The sequence below is a fragment of the Embiotoca jacksoni genome, unplaced genomic scaffold (genome assembly GCF_022577435.1).
Source record: "Embiotoca jacksoni isolate LCO1_2020_lvr unplaced genomic scaffold, fEmbJac1.0.p SCAF_53, whole genome shotgun sequence".
Taxonomy (NCBI): Eukaryota; Metazoa; Chordata; class Actinopteri; family Embiotocidae; genus Embiotoca; species Embiotoca jacksoni.
Window position 1 is genome coordinate 495,236 of NW_027185407.1, and position 17,500 is coordinate 512,735.

Genomic DNA, 17,500 nt, shown 5'->3' on the forward strand with positions numbered 1-17,500 from the left:
GGAGTTATAAAACTACAACTGAAAAGATGAAGAAATTAATAAAACCCATGAAAAAAAAGAATCAGGCAAATTCAAAATATGGATCTTTGAAAGTCGGTCTGCAGGACAGATGTTCTGCAGCGTTGTTATTACAGCTTTCCAATCTGACGGCTTTATTCTCATATTAAAGTGAAATAATCCGGTTTCATCCCTGTGTTCTGACGACATTCAGACTGATCTCTCTGATAACTCCACAGTGATGTAAGTACAATCCTCGAAAGACGCTGCAACACAAAACTACAAATGTCAACATTTATCCACCAAACAATGCAAAGACAACTGGAACAGATGAAATATGTCAGAATAATCAGACACTTTATTCAACCTCACAAACACCGACGCTGTGATTCATTTCATTGACTTAAATGATATGTCGTACATCTTCCACACTCCGATGCCTCCAGAGACCACAACGTTATCACACAACGCTGACGTGTCCATGTGAGCAGTAAACCTCATCACATGACCACTTTAAATGTCTGAATGTGTTTCATAGAGACGTTCTTCACCCTGCAGCGCTGCACAAGCTTCAGTCCACAAATCACATCATCCTCTCGCTCTTCCTCCCGAGTGCAGCTGTAATCTGCAGAGCTACAAATGGAGGAATAAGGCGGCCATTTTGTGCCTTTGTAGTGCGTCCACTTCCTGTGTTCAGCCCTCGTCTTTGATGTTGTAGGCGAAGCCGCTCCAATCGATATGCCGGTGGTGTACACGCTGTTTCACTCTGCACACACACACACACACACACACACACACACACACACACACACGCACACACACACACACACACACACACACACACTCGGTCTCACTCGGTTCTAATTTACACTCCGTCCCCTGAGAGAAACCAAGAATCATATTCATATTCAGCACAAACGGAGATAAATGCTCCGCTGCTCCTTTTCTCCTGTTCTCTCCTTCTCTTTATGAACACTTTCCCCGCTGCAAACTAATCTCTCCGCCGCCTGTACGGCACGCTTGTAGTGTGTGTGTGTGTGTGTGTGTGTGTGTGTGTGTGTGTGTGTGTGTGTGTGTGTGTGTGTGTGTGTGTGTGTGTGTGTGTGTGTGTGTGTGAGAGAGAGATAGTACTGGGGTTGTTCAGATCTGTCTCCGTGTTGAATAAGGACACCAGATGGTCGACTGGGGAGTTTTTTTTTTTAAATGCTCTCACCTGAACTGATGCCAGATCACGCTTCCACCAGGTGTGTGTGTGTGTGTGTGTGTGTGTGTGTGTGTGTGTGTGTGTGTGTGTGTGTGTGTGTGTGTGTGTGTGTGTGTGTGTGTATCTTCAGGTGATTTCTGAAGGAGGCTCTCCTTCAGTTCATCACAGCTTCACTTCTTACTGACTATGTTGCTTCTCGTACTTCATGTCATGACCTCCTTCTTCCACCCTTATTACACTTCTTCCCACCAATTTTCACGTGTCAGTGAAATGTGCCACGGTGTCCTCTAGTGGACTGATGTGTGTATTACATGCTGTATCAAAGCCTTTTCATGTTTTTTTGTTGAACTTATGGAGGAGGAAGAATGTGTTCAACTTCTTGCAGGGCGACTTGTAGACTTTCTGATGAAGGGTGTGATTCTGAGTGAAAGATGGACGGAGAGAAACTTAGTGGCAACGCAGGTCATCAGCTGCTTCAACGAAGGACCTTTGTTGATGTTCGTCTTCAGAAAGTTGTCCCGGTTGTGTGAGGAAGTACAACTAATGAAAAGAAACAGATGGTTTGATGCGTGTCAGTAGAGCTAAACGTGAAAGAGCCCCGCGTTGTGCTGCGATGGCGGGCTGCAGTAGATGGACGTGTTTGGAGGCGGTGGAAGTTGGTGGCTCAGTCCGCCGCTGCGTCCACATTCATTGGTCAGTTTGACACTAAACATTTCTGACTTTATTTGTTTGACTTTAGCTGTCAGGTAGCAGCGCGAATCACGAATCTCCCTCCAGCCTCACATGTGTCGTGTTAATTTTCAGGAGCTGCACTACACACTGACTTTATCACTGCAACGTATTCTAATGCATCTCTATGCACACATAAATGTTCACCAGGGGCCTCCAAGCTTTCTGTCCTCTGAGAACTACTCACATGGCTGAGCTCCACCCAAACCAGCTGAATCAGCTTCTTTTATGTGAACAATAACAAACTGATGCATAACACACACATTTTGTATCCCAGGAGATTAAAATCAACGGCATGTGCAGGTTGTTTTCTGTGTATATTCCTTCATGTTTTCAATTTAAGAGCCTTAAATTAAGATGAAATGCATTCTGCAGTGAATACAACTCCTGTGTGGCCAAACTGTTTTCAAAAGTGTCAAATACATCGTTCTAATATCAGATTTGACAAATAAAGTCCAGTGTTTCCCTTCGATTGGGACCCCCGTCCTCCGAACGGAAACACGTCAAAGTTCATCTGACCTGTTGCTCCGCCCCCTCTGTTGCGGTCCAGCTGATAAATATTGTATTTCTGTTATTGACCTAATTTCTGAGGAGCCGTTTGTTTCCAGCTCAGTGTGAGAGTCTCTGCTGTGTTTCTGTCCTCTGATCCCTGTGTCTCACTGTGGGCGGAGCTCCACCTCTGCTGTGTTTCTGTCCTCTGATCCCTGTGTCTCACTGTGGGCGGAGCTCCACCTCTGCTGTGTTTCTGTCCTCTGATCTCTGTGTCTCACTGTGGGCGGAGCTGCACTGAGCAGACCCAGGTGGAGGGAGGAGGGGAGATCGTCCGCATCGTTCTCTTGGACAAGTTTTTCTCCCAGTTGGTGTCCGTCTGCCTGTCCCTGTGAGACATAAAATGTCCCCTCCACACCTGATTCATCACAGCCAACCGTGCAGAAATCTGCAGGAGAATCCACACATCATAAATCACAGCGTCGTTCAGTTATGTATGAGCCGATGACTTATTTATTGCAGGTTCACGTTCAGACTCCAGCCATTAGCGCGGTGCCGCTGAGACCTGTCGTAACATTAAAGATTCATACAAAACAATCTATATTATTCATTTATTGGTGCTTTCCAGTCATTCATCAGATACCAATATACTTAACAGCCACTTACAGCTGTCAGAGTGTGAACAACCTCTGGCACAAACACATCTGGGTTCAACTGTGTGTTAATATCTGAGGTGATGCAGATTTCTAATGTGAGAATTTAACACGAAGTCAGGTGAAGCAGATCTGACTGTGAAAAGCATGTTGAGTGAGCTACCGAGCAGGTAAACGTTGTCTTTCTTGTCTGTTTTGTGTTTATTATTTATTAGTTTTGATGCAGCCTACAGACAGACTCAATACAGCCGGCTGTGTTTTAGTCATTAAAAACATGAATCCTCCTGATGATTTCATAATTATTTCACATAGAGTGTCTTTAGTGGGAGAAGGTATTTCTTGTCCTAACTGGAAGACCGCGGGGGCGGACGGTGATGTCGTGATGTGTTGTCCCATCAACAGTCTGCGCTTTAGTTGTTTTTTGAAAAGTGACCTGATTGTCTTTGTTTTTCTCCGACTGACTTCCTGCCCGGCCGATCTGTTCTGTTCGAGATTGTCACGATCTCCGTCTACTTCCGTCAGAAATAAACTCGCTGGATATCTGTAGCGGAGCAGCGCGGCGACCCGATTGACTCCGGCCGCGGTATCGGAGATGGAACCGCTGGAAAATAGCTGTAAGGCATTAATTGTCGAGCTGAGCGGTCGTGGTGAGAGGAGTGAGTCATTGTAAGCTTCTTTCACACTTTTCATGTGTGCAACTCCTGCAAATAGTCTGAAAATGAGCACCATTATCAGGTTTAAAATGATACTGCTTTTCTTTCATGGTTCAACTAGGTATCACGGCAAAGCGTGTAATAGACACGCCCACCCACTGAAGCAAAATGGGTTATTCTCACGCCGAGACAACAACAAGCATAGCTACCGCACGTTTTGCTTTGTCTGCGGGCGTCTCTATTACACGCAGGGATTTATAGGAAAACAAAACCTAGTATGTGGTTTCAACTATGTGCTTTAGAGGAAAATAAAACCCGCAGGTTTAGGATGAGAAACAAAAAACAACACGTTGTCACTTCCTGGATTCGAACGTCGTCGTCCCACATCAGTCTGTGACTTCCACCCCCATCATCACGTGACATGCCCATATTTACATACGTGTTATTCTCACGCCTAGACAGCAGCAGGCGTAGCTATTGCACGTTCGGTTTTAGTGGACTTGCGTGTCTATTACACGATATACCACAAGAACAAGTTGAGAGATGAAGACACAAACCTGTGTGGGAAACATCAGGAGATGTTGTCAAATATTAATTTTGTAGCATCAGCAGGACATCTCGTGAAAACTGGATCACCACAATATTTGAAACAATAACGATATCAAAGTTTGAAGCGAAGTCCAAACTGCGTCATAATTCAAACCAGATGAAGAGTTTCAGTTCACTTTCTTCCTCCCGGAGTACACAGCCTCCACTTACCTCCCAAATATCACAGAGATTTACTGGGGCCATAACTTCTCCCTCTGCCACCTCTCCTCCTGACATCTTTATGGATGACCCCTCGCAGGACTCTCTCAGGCTCATCCATCACACACAGGCTCCAAATAGAACAGCTTACGAATGCCATTAAAACCATTATGGGCTGATAACAATCTCCTCACTTCATCCTGCTTTCAGTCATAAAGAAGTTCTATTAATTCTCATTTCATTACCTTTCCATATTTCAGAGAAATGACCGCGGCCTCCTCTCTGGGTGACTGTATCCCCGCTTCTATAAAACAGAGCTCTTATAGTCACAGTGTGTTTCTGTGTGGAGGTTTATCGAGTGGTTTTGGAAAGATGCTGCATCTTCTCAGGGTTCTGATTTGACCCGACAGGTAGACTTCCTCGTGGTTTTCTCCTCACAGTGGGCTGCAGATGGAGAGAGTTGCAGGAACGCTGTCTCCCCCGAGGGGAGGCGACATGCAGCCAAAAGAAAGACGAAAGGAAACAGAGGGAAACTTACTCTGAGGAGAAACAGAGTTTATTCTCTTTATTATTTTTATATTGAATTCTTTATCCAGGAAATGACCTCATCATGTGACCACATCACCCTCCAAAATATCTACAGCTTTAATTATTTTACCCAGAAATCAGCGTGTTTTTGTGTCCTCTGTTTAACACTCAATAAACACACTGATTCTTCTGTCCAGCAGCAGCAGTGAAGAAGAAACACTTTGTGTTCAAGAACAGCTGCAGCTTCATCACACGCTTTAATTTGAAAATCCTTTCAGTCGGTGGCCCCGCCCCCTTCCTCTACAGAGACAAGATGGCGACCGTTTAGGGTGGAAAGTGTCCAGCGTTTCACACTTCTGTTTTTGGAGCGTTCTGATGCATCATCCTGGTACTTGTAGTGTTCTGATGCTTCTGCACTGACAGTGTGAACACACGGATTACAAATCCATCCTTCCCACCAGGCAGTCACAGGTCTAACTCAGAGACATTCACACCTGCGGCCAGTTCAGGATCTTCAAATAATCTCACATGTCATTAGAGGAGAAAGAACCCACACAGACCTGAGAGGAACCAACCCAGAAACCTCCCTGTTTTCCTGGACTGGTCATCATCATGAAGTTCTGGTCGCTTTGAATAACTTTAGTTTTAAACATCTCTTGCTTGTTAAAATATCTGTCATTTAAAGCATCGAGTTACTTTCAAGGTTTTTATCCGTTTAATGCATCTCCCTCAGCTCAGCTCCTCCTTTTCTTTTTTGTCATTCACCTGCTCTGGCCACGCCCACTCCGGACCCCGGCAGGCAAACATCGGACCATGAGGTTCGAACCACTCAGGGCAGCTGACAGCCAACAGCTCTGACTGACCGCACATCTTCTGTGTGGTTGCACCTTTTCATTTTGCATTTTTAATGAGCAGTCTGGTCGGCCGACCTGCAGCTCGCTGAGAGTGTTTCCATTCATTATGGATTCACTGGTGATTATTAGAGAAGGAGGGAAACTCTGTGACACAGCTGCTCATATGTGTATTCACAAGAAGTCTTCAGTCCGCCTCTTTAATTCCCACATTTAAACCACACCATGAAGTCCAAGGACCTCTGGGGTAAAACTGTTTTCCACAATAACTTTAAAAACACAAGAAGGTTTTTTGCTAAATTTAGACATCCAGATAAACTGAGTGATTGATCAGGAAACGTGAGGGAGGAAACCAACAATCAGTATGACAGACTTTTAGAAATCCTCTGCAGAGGTGGGCGAGCCTGCAGAACAAAAACCGTCCCAGCAGGACTTCATCAGCTCAGCCTGTCTGGTAGATGGAAGATGGAGTTAGCCAGACAACTTTTAGCCACTTCTGTTATTTTCCATGTTCAGATCCACACTGGAGGCGTGCATGAAAAAATGTTTTCCCCTCAGAGAAACGTCTCTTTTGTACCAGTTCATCTTCGACCTCCTCTATTGTTGTCTCACTGTGGATGAAACACTCGTCGAGGTCGAGAAATATCCCGAACTGTACGACCCACAATTCTGTTGTTACAAGATGGCAACATACCATCATTCGTTTTTCCATGTTGTGTGTGATGTTTATGCTCAGCGACACCTCCTGTTGACGAGCGGCACGTGATGTTAAAGGGGCTGACAACGATTCTCCTCTTTGGACTGAACTCCAATCAAACATCAGGCACTGCTCATGCAGCACGGCGGGGGCAGTATCATGGTATGGGGCAATTATTCCCTCAATCCTGGACGAGTGCAGTCAAGACAGAGAAGCAAACTGGCACCAGAATACGTAAAAATGACCAAAAGGGTCGAACCAAAACGATGCTGCGGTGACTTCAGACTGTCTGACCGGCTGGGACTCAAACCCAACACAACCGCTCTCAGGTGTTTCTAATGGAGCTGCAGATAATCAACAAGATGAAATAAACTGACTAACTCCATGTGTGCCAAGCGTGCAGAGACCTTTTGTATCGACTCTTTTACCAGAAGATTAGTGCATTAATGTCACACTTTAATGTGTAATACATTAAAGAAGGTGTAATTATGTGTGCAAAGTGAGAAATACTAAGAAACGGTCAGGAAGTGAAGAGCATGCGAGTATTAGAGATCGTGATAGTTTTCATAGTCTTCTGAAGGACTCCGTCTCCTCCTCACGCTGAGTACAGAGTGTCTTCGATGCCTCGGGTGTCTGTGAAAGACATGAAAGTGGCCATTTTACTCCCCCACACCTCAGAGGAAACACACTCATGTTTCTGAGCGTGCTGCGTTCAGGCTCCGCCCACAGTCGGCTGTTTCTGCTTCAGAGACGGAGAGTTAATTGAAGATGACCTCACAGATAACGGAGCGTTTGTGTGTGTCGTTCCTCACAGCTCTTCCTCCGTTCCCCTCCGGTAGTTTTCTCTTTTTACCGAGGTCATAAACACTCTGCGGCATCCCTCCCATCTTTACTTCTTTCTGTCTGATCATCGCTGCGTTTTTGAAAGGAAGTGGCAGTTTCCTTGGAAAGATGAGGCCATGATGTTGTTGTATGATATTTCTCTGCTGTCTGTCTCATGTCCAACATGTCTGAAGTTTGTGGACAAATTTAACAGCGATCATTGCTGGATGATTGCACATGTTTTGCACATTTTCTGTGGATTTATTTCCCTTTAAGTAGCTACTATTTTCTTTGTTATCTATCCAGCAGTAGTTTGAAATTTTAAACGACAAGATAATATACTGTGAACATATTTGACCCAGATTAGTAAAAATAACTTAAAAGCAAAATCACTTTAGACCTGTTAAAATTGGAAGAAATTATAAACATATTGAATATGTAATTGTTAGGCCTTTTAACATGTTAATAACTCATGTAATTGTATTAATGAAACATTCACAGACTTGCAACTGACTTTCAATTTGTCAAATTCTGTATTATTTTTTTAAAATCCTATGACCAGTTTGTCACGTTAGAGGAGGACAGGATACTCGAGACGTCCTAAAAGTGAGACAATGACATGAATGCCTCCAATTCAAATATGTTTAAATATTTCCAGATGTGGTGCATCACTGAGAATAATCACTTAGAATCTAAAATAAACAGATTTCAAAATATGACTTTATATGGTCTCTTGTGAACGGTAAGTTGAGCCACATGGGAGAAAACTGTGCTGCTGATTATGTTGAAATAAAACTGAATATTCTCATGTCTAATGACGCTGCATCGAAGCAAAATAAATTCATAAGGGTGTCTGCATTTGTGCAAACTAAATATCTGTTAATGTTTAGAGGAAAAAGGAACTGATGGTTTCACCTGTTATAGAAGATGTTTGGTCTAAAATTATAAATGTCACATCGTTTGTGACACAAAGTAAGAATGCACTATAAAATTAAAACTTTTATTTAATAATACTTTGATAATAGTAATTATACAAATATGTGTAGTCATGTACAGGGCAAAAAGCAAAATGTGTTTCCAGATAACGACTTTAAAGCAGACGAGTATTTCAGTGGCCGGTGTGATTTACAGGGCTGTAAATATATCTTTCAGTTCAAGAAAATGTATAAAGAAAGAACTATTAGTTCATATGAAGGCTGATTTAATGTGTTTGTTAGCTGAAGGGGAAGTTCTGTGAACGGCTCTTGATTCTTCTAATTCTCATATTTAATGTAAAGACTGGCTGTAATTAAACCGTCGGTCTCTTCTGTTGTCGATGTTCAGAGTAAGCGGATGTTTCTTCTCTCTGCTCCTTTTCAGTCATGAAATGTATAAATAAGAGTTGTTGTTTTGATTGTAAATCATTTTTCTGTTCATATTTTCTGTGAATTTGTGCATTACCCTGAACGGAATAAATACAAATGAAGAGAAAATGAAATAGTTGGAGGAAATGACCTCACTGCTGCCATTTTAACAAACATGTCCCCCAGCAGTTTAGAATTAGCATCATGCTACGTTCAGAAAGTACAATTAAGACTTTTTGAACATAAAAATGTGTTTTTAAAAGTGCTTACCACAGCGATACTATCTGACTGGAAACAGACGGCTCCCTTCACATCGTTTGGTTTCCCGTCTCTCTGCAGCCAGAGAAGAGAACGTGGCCACCTTCCGCGGCTCCGAGTACTTCTGCTACGACCTCTCCCAGAACCCCATCCAGAGCAGCAGCGACGAGATCACGCTCTCCTTCAAGACGTGGCAGCGCAACGGCCTCATCCTGCACACGGGCAAGTCGGCCGACTACGTCAACCTGGCGCTGAAGGACGGCGCCGTCTCCCTCGTCATCAACCTGGGCTCCGGCGCCTTCGAGGCCATCGTGGAGCCCGTCAACGGCAAGTTCAACGACAACTCGTGGCACGACGTCAAAGTGACGCGCAACCTGCGGCAGGTAAGGGTGGGGGGATGCTGATGCTTTCTGCAGCCTCATCATTCGGTTGGTGTTATGAGTTTTCTCTCTGAGTCTGCTTTAACATGTTTGTGACCTGAAGGAGCTCCAGTCTCCGTCCGTCTGTTCTCCGTCCATCCGCACATCGCTGCACATTTCATCCTTTCACTCCTCCTTCCTCCTTATCTGTCTGTGGACACACATTTAATGGAGCGGTTAGACGGAGCGGCTAAAAGCTCTGCTGATTACCTGAAGCTGATCTCAGGTCTGCTGCACCGTTACTCACTAACCTGCGTGTTGAACAGAAACTTTTAGCACTGAAAATGTGTAAATGGAGCGCAGACGTACTTCACAGTGAAGGTACAAGCTGACAAGTTTTTACATTGCATTTCAAAAGTGTGACAGTTCTCCAGTGAAATTTGATGTTTTTGCTACTTTTGGGATTTAAATCAAAATCTGAAAATTACAAAAAATTTATATTTATATGCACATACTGTACATTTAATCATTTTAAAGTTGCGTTTGTGAACGTTATGAATCCTCCAGTTCAGATTCTGTCCGTCACCATCTTTACTAGTTCGGAGTGGTTTGGAGCAGGAAGTGACCATATTTGGACGAGCTGGGGGAGGAGCCAGAGGTGGATCTGACCGATCTGATCGGAAACCTGACGATACTACGTCCCGCCCACCGATAGCTGTAACCTGACTGCACACAGGCCTGTCAATCAAACAGACACGCCCCCAAAAACAGGTCTTCTTGAATCTTCTTTTCTAATGAATGAGGGATTATTTTCAGATGGACCTCCAGAAAACTAATAAGAAGAAGTGACTTTAGCTAACAACACCGAGAGAACTGATGGACACATTTTATTCACTTTGGATTTGATGAGAGAAGTTGAATGGGAGTCTATGGAGCCGGAGGCTTTTTGGAGCTGACCTCTAGTGGCACTCGCTGGTATTGCAGCTGAAGACACTTCTGGATCAGAACCATTTTTCAGACCTGAAGCTACGAACTCTTTTATATCCAGTCTGAGGTTGTGTCCCCTTTGTTTTAGTGCAAAAGTGAGTTTACAGATGAATTTCAAAGGAAATAAAAGTGACAAAGATAATATATTTGTTTCCATAACTTCATCAACTCTACAAACGACTGAGGAAACACAACCTTCAGTATCTAAAACTAATTTGACTGAAGTAGCAAAAACATCAAAGGTCCCTCTTTTTGAGGGCAGTGAACATCGCTGCAGAGGATATTCAGTGACCGACTTCTTCATGTTCTGTAGCGGATCCAACGACCAACAGGCCTCAACCAGGTGACGAGCTGCTGGACAGAGTTGCACTTTTATTTCTATCAACACTTTAGTGAAACCAACACAAATGTAAGAACTTCTGTAAGTTGAGCATCAGGAAACATCCTGATTTTGGATGTTTTGGTTCCATCCTCCGAGGTCAGGTCTTCCCACCTCACCACCGCCTCCCTCTGTTCAACGTCACCTGCTGCATCTCCTCATGACTTATTTCATTTTACTAACATGTGTGCTGCTTCCTTCACTTTTTATTTGGTTTTCATTTAATTTGCTTTATTAACAAACTCACTGTTCACTCGTATAAACTCGTGTCTCACCCCCCCCCCCCTCTCTGCAAAGCAAACAGGCATCGGATTCGCTCTGGTAAACAAACTCCATTGTATGGTAGATATCATTCTTATTGTCATTCTTTTGGTTTGCTGTGAACTCCTCTTCCTCCACCTGGTTCATCTCCTCACATCCATGTCCTGCTTTCCTCCTGAGTCTCTTTCTCTCTTTAGTCTTCTGCTGCTTCCGGGTTTCACTTCAGATTTTCCTGTTGAATATTTTTGGTGGTAATATTGTGGAAACATCCTGCAGCGTACTACAGAGCATCAAGTGTAAAACTGAGATTACACAAGTTACCAACTAAATAAAACATGTAATATAAATGTGTTGCCATGTGTTGGCAACACAGGGTACGACTAACAACTAGAAAACAATCAGTCCCGTCAGTAGCCTCTTATGTAACGTATGTAATGTTTACTACTCCAGGAAGTAGTCCGACCCTTAGCAACCACCTAGCAACAGAGAGGACTTCTAGTCTCCAACTGAATAAATACAGAAAAATAGAAACACTAAACTGATCAGCTAGTTCAGTCTGGTTGGAACAAAGATATCTGATGAACAAAGATATCCGATGAACAAAGATATCTGATGAACAAAGATATCTGATGAACAAAGATATCTGATGAACAAAGATATCTGAATAACAAAGATATCTGATGAACAAAGATATCTGATGAACAAAGATATCTGATGAACAAAGATATCCATGTTCTCATGTGTTTTTAACATTTTAGCTCCGTGTCATGTGTTCAAACCAAACCGGTCCAGCTAGCCTCCTCTAGGATTGTAAGTGCGTGACTATCCGTGGTGTTACGGTACGGGTGCTCGGAGCGACCAAAAAGGACCAAAAGAGACCCGACTTCACCAAATGGGTCATTTAATAGAACTATAACAAGTAGAAACTACATTATATTACATATTATATGAAATCATAATTATATATTACCATTGAGAAGACCAATCGGATCTCTGGGGCGGAGCTACTTCTATGAAGGCCCAACACGGACTGAATCCTCCTCATTCATGCTCCTCTGTGTGAAAACATGAGGCTGCAGGAGGAAACCTGGCTGACCACCAACTCCACCAGCATTTTGGCTGCACAGTAATTCTACACTAATTTGAGACAGTTGGAAAAATGTGACAGAAGAAGTCCACAAAGCATTCGGTGCAGACATTAACACTTGGAAACAAAAGGGACTGAATGTTTTCTGAATAAAAACTGGTGTGTACATGTGTGATGCTGAAGGAACTCCAGGTATGTGGTTTGTTAGATAAGCCGAGCAGCAGGGGAACGCTTCACCTTCACCGGGTTGTTTGTCTTTATCTCGGCCTCTGATGACACTCAGCAGTATTTAATCTGCTATCGAAGAAAACAGAAGTCCAACCAGAAGGTCACCGAGAGAGCACCGAGCTTCTCCCGGGCCAAAAGTCTTCTCTGCTGTGATGTGAAACTCTGCAACCTGTGAGCCATCTGAAGCCTCACATCTGGTTCTGGTTCTCCTTTCTGAAACCACCGCCTCCAGGTGCTCCATAACAACTGCTTCCTGTTGTTATGGATGGATTAAAAACACATGAAGACTCACAGCTGGTTGTTAAAATTCGATTCACTTCTGATTCACAAGGTTCCTTCGACCGACATCGATTCTGTTCAGGATATTTCAGTTACAATACCAATTTTGTTTGGATATGAAACAGAAATTCAGGGAAATACACAGTATGATGAGAGAATCAGGTATTAATGATCACATAAAAGACTCTTTAAATCTGCTCGAACCAGAAATTACTTTATTTTCCCAAAGCGGCAATTTCAGATTACAAAATGTATTTGTGGACCATTTTTCCTGTTCTGTTGCTGACCAGCATTTTTCCACCTCAGTTTGGAGTCTGTTTTTACATTCAGACTCTAAACTGAGTGGTAGAAGAGTGTTTAACAAACTGAAGCAACCAAACATGAAAAACAGTCCAAGAAAATTAAAAATACAAATATTTTTGTCATCTGAAAGTGCAGCTTTGGGATAATAATGTTCAATTTCTGGATCCAACAGGTTTAAAGAGTCTTGTTTCCTTCCTGTTTTTGTTTCCTTCCTGTTTTTGTTTCCTTCCGTGTGACACTAGCTCCTCACTCCTCTCTGGGTTCCTGAGTGTTTCTGTCTCCTCCTGCATGTTTCAGTTTCTTCATCAGTTCTGTTCCTCCTCACTGATTTATAATCACATCCAGTAAACACCACATGGTTTGTACATGATATTATTAATGCATGTTCATCAGAGTCTGGAGCTAAAGTTTTACGAACCCTCATCTCAGACGGCTCCTCCACAATAAAGAAAATTGTAAGAGATTTTCTTTATATTCCACAACTCAGATGAACACGAGCAGATCAGAGAGTTTTAATCCACGCAGACCTGAGCAGCTCTCAAACAACTCTGTAGGCCCTTAAATCTGGAATAAAGACGTTGCTTCTTCGCTCACGGTTCTCTCCTCGCCGCCAGGTGACGATATCGGTGGACGGGATCCTGACGACGACGGGGTACACCCAGGAGGACTACACCATGCTGGGCTCCGACGACTTCTTCTACGTGGGTGGAAGTCCGAGCACGGCGGACCTGCCCGGGTCTCCGGTCAGCAACAACTTCATGGGCTGTCTCAAGGAGGTGATGTACACCTCTCTCTGTTTACACTGGGAGGGAGGGGGGGGGTTACTGAAACCTGCAGGCAGCTCATCCACCTGTCACTCAAAGAAGCCCCGCCCTCCTTAATTCTGCAGGACTTTACAGAGTTTTGTAAAAATGTGTAGATTCGTCCGCCAGGCTGTAAACATGAAAACATACCTTCAGATTATTATTGAAAAGTTTGAGAAAACTGAGAAATGAAATACAAGATTGTAAAAAGACATCTTACGTTCCTTAAATCAACTTTGAGGATGTGAGAGTGAAACCACACACACACACACACACACACACACACACACACACACACACACACACACACACACACACACACACACACACACACACACACAAATATTGTCTCCTCAGGGTGATGATGTCATATATTGGCACTGGAGCCAGTTGAGTGCAGTGGGACAATAGGGACTTGGTTTCTCTGTCACTGTTCAGTGGACACACACACACACACACACACACACACACACACACACACACACACACACACACATGCGTAGGGTGCACGGCATCATACGTCCGCAGGGAGAGGGAGGAAGTGGCGCAGTAGCCATTTAATCCCCCTCTGGCCTACTTCCTGCTCTGTGCCATGCTGGGCCTGTTTGCAGTTCCCTGTACCACCCACCCCTGACATACACACCCACACACACACCCACACACACACCTACACACACACCCACACACCCACACACACACACACACACACACACACACAGATATCAGCATATAATTAGAAACGTGCACACCCAAGCATGCACAGTAAGTCTGAGTCCTTTATTTCCTCCTCGTAAAACGCAGCATCGAGGATAAAAATGATGTCACACAACAAACACTGGACACTGAGGGCACACACACATACACACACACACATACACACACACGCACGCACGCACGCACGCACGCACACACACACACACACACACACACACACACACACACACACACACACACACACACACACACACACACACACACACATTTCATTAATATCCAACACAACTCAGCCTGAAAACTGCACCGGCGCTTCAGCTCAGCCATCTGCACATTAAAGGAGAACCAGGACATGAAAACAGAGTCACATATGAATTCATCTTTTCTTTAAATAAATAAACTACTTCTGCTGACATCCAATAATGTTGCATAATAGTAAAACCATTTTTTTATTTGACCCCAAATACTACGCAGTATAGTGGAAGTGTATGAGCTGCATGTAAACAAAGAGGATTCATCAGGTTCTACCAGGCCTCAATAATATCACAATATACAACAATATTTCTGAAATATTAATTGTAAGACAAAATGCTGAAACAAATTTGTTTAAATTAATTTGAAGAAACATTGCAACAAAATAAGCATCATAATTTTATCTGACAGCGTAAACAGAAGTTTGCCTTCAAATATTCAGTAAAAACTGAAAAAAGTTATTTTGTTTGTAAATAACAAAAATAAATAACAGCCAGATTCTATATGAAAAAATAACTGCTATCAGACAGTTAGTGCACAAGTTAGATCATATATAACTTATACTGTCATGCTGCGTAACGGTATGATGTCATTACGTCGATATGTCCGAATATTAACATCAACCTGTCCCTCTAGGAAATTGCGATTGTAATAATTAACGCAAATTCAAGCAAACTCCACAATATTTGTGGGAGCTTGCAATTTTTTTTAAATTCCCGCAATTATTTCCGCAAATATGTCGTCAGCAGAAGCTGTGCTGAAAATAATGTTCTCTAAGTTTAATAAATCGATTTACTTTTTTTTTTTTTTTTTTTTTACTGAAATGTGATTTGAATATTGTCAAAGGAAATTATTACATATTTATTACATTTTCAGGCAGCATACTTAAAAAAAAAAAAATTGCATTTTTCTTTCCCAAGTTGCAATTTATTTAGAATTCCCCTAATTAAAAAAAACAACCTCATTAAACATTAACAAATTACATCGCAATTCTTGAGAAAATCCTCAGAAAAATCAAACAGTTTTCGCAACTCTCACAAAAAGAACTCCACCTAGTTCATTCTTTGATGTGACTTTATGTAGAATTCATATTTACTCTACAAATGACTGAAATGATTCATTACAGCGGCACAAAGTGTTTTTGGTCTTCAGCAGTAAATGCAGATTATCTGGTGAGACACATTTCCTTAAAGTATTGAGGATGTAAACACAATACAGATAGTGTGCGATGAATAATAAATCAAAATCTGAGTTAATATTCAAGGTAAAATGAATGTAAGCCATCGTGTCAAAGCTTTGAGATATAAAAACTGCCTGTCATTCTCCATCGCATCACATAATGCTCACACACAGGCCTTCAGCGGTAATCACTGGTCACAAATGCACACATCATCGTGCAGTCGCACACGTTGCGCCCACCCCATAATCGCAGGCCCACCCACCCACACATCTGCAGCACCCACCAGCTCTGCCTCCGTCTGCTGTCCACCACCTTCTCGTCCTCCACTCCCTGCTATTAGGGCTAATTTGCCTGCTGCCAATGCTCTTGTCCTCGCCATACAGAGAGTAGCATTATGGATAAATGTTTTGTTACCATGGTACCAGGTACTGGTTGCCCTTGGCAGCTCCTGCAACTGGCTGTCCCGTGATTATTATGCCTTTCATAAGCCAGCAATTACAAAGAAAGCCTACATCTCAAAACCTACAAAATACATAATGGCCTACAATAACACATAATTGCTATAATTGTCGTTGTCATTACACCTCCATCAACCACTCACGAGGCTTCTGGCTGCGCCGAGAGCCAACAAAGAAACACAAAGGATGAGTTCACAGTCTGAAGACTGAAGCTGAGCAGAAATACGAGCAGCGCTGACGCTTCTTCTCACTTTCTGACACAAATAACACCGTTTTACTGTTGTCATTCTTTATTTATACACTCATTAATATCAATATTTCTCTGCATTTAAAACCGTTTCACAGACAGTTACCACATTTGAGCAAAAAGGAGTCTTTGATATCAGAATCATATCGCTCGTGGTAATGCAGTGGTGCAATTTTCCAAATACTTTTAAATAAGAACTGTGCTTTAGTGAAATATTGAGGTACTCGCACTCAAGTATTTTCATTCAATGCTGCTTCTTCACAGAGGAAAACATCATGTTTCTTACTCCACTACATGTGTTTTACAACTACAGTCAGTCGTTATATGTTTTACAATTTAAAAATCTCACTTGACAATTTTACAGAAAAAACATATGAACATCCAAAATGTGATGCATTGTTATAAATTCAACTGCCTAACAATACATTTAGTTAAATCTCAACTTCCCTTCAAACACCTCTAACAGTTTAAAGCTGCACACACAATCATAATCAGTAAAAATAAATTCAGAAATATAATACAATATGACAGACAAGGATAATTCTGCTGAAATTTAATTCACATTTTCCTCTAAATAAACACTTCAGTTGGTGTTGTCCTTTCTTGAAGCTGGAAACGTGACTCATGGGTCCTTTACGGTATAAATTCAGGTTTCCATTTCTTTTAACATCTATTATAAAATAGGCACTACAGTATATGAATATTGGGAAAGTCGTGGTAGATATACACAGAGCCCATATCCAGCAACAGTGTGGTTTTTGCTTCTATAAGTTTGTGATGTCACCAACTCATTTCATATAGCTGCCATCATCATGGCTCACTGTCCAACCCTTCATCTGGAGGAAAATACCAAGCGGTCGTTCTGTTGCAAATCTATCAATCTACAAGGAAACCTGTGATTGTCCTGGGCACATGTCACTCAGAAAAGGGTCAGCCAATCAGAGGAGAGGGTCAGTGACATCACTGGGCCTTAAAGACACAAAGCAGCCTGT

The 17,500-nt window shown here is 42.5% G+C and overlaps 1 protein-coding gene across 6 annotated transcripts in view; it reads left to right on the forward strand.

Moving 5' to 3' along the window:
• nrxn3a (neurexin 3a) overlaps window positions 1-17,500 on the forward strand; it is a 144,751-nt gene that overhangs the window by 64,514 nt on the left and 62,737 nt on the right. For all 6 annotated transcript variants that reach the window (XR_011179408.1, XR_011179409.1, XM_069172483.1 and 3 more), the window contains exons 6-7: window positions 9,053-9,354; window positions 13,469-13,630. Coding sequence is in view for 4 of the 6 variants with exons in the window: in XM_069172483.1 (XP_069028584.1) it covers window positions 9,053-9,354; window positions 13,469-13,630 (464 nt within the window). In the remaining 2 variants the exon portion in view is untranslated. The remainder of the gene's footprint in view (window positions 1-9,052; window positions 9,355-13,468; window positions 13,631-17,500) is intronic.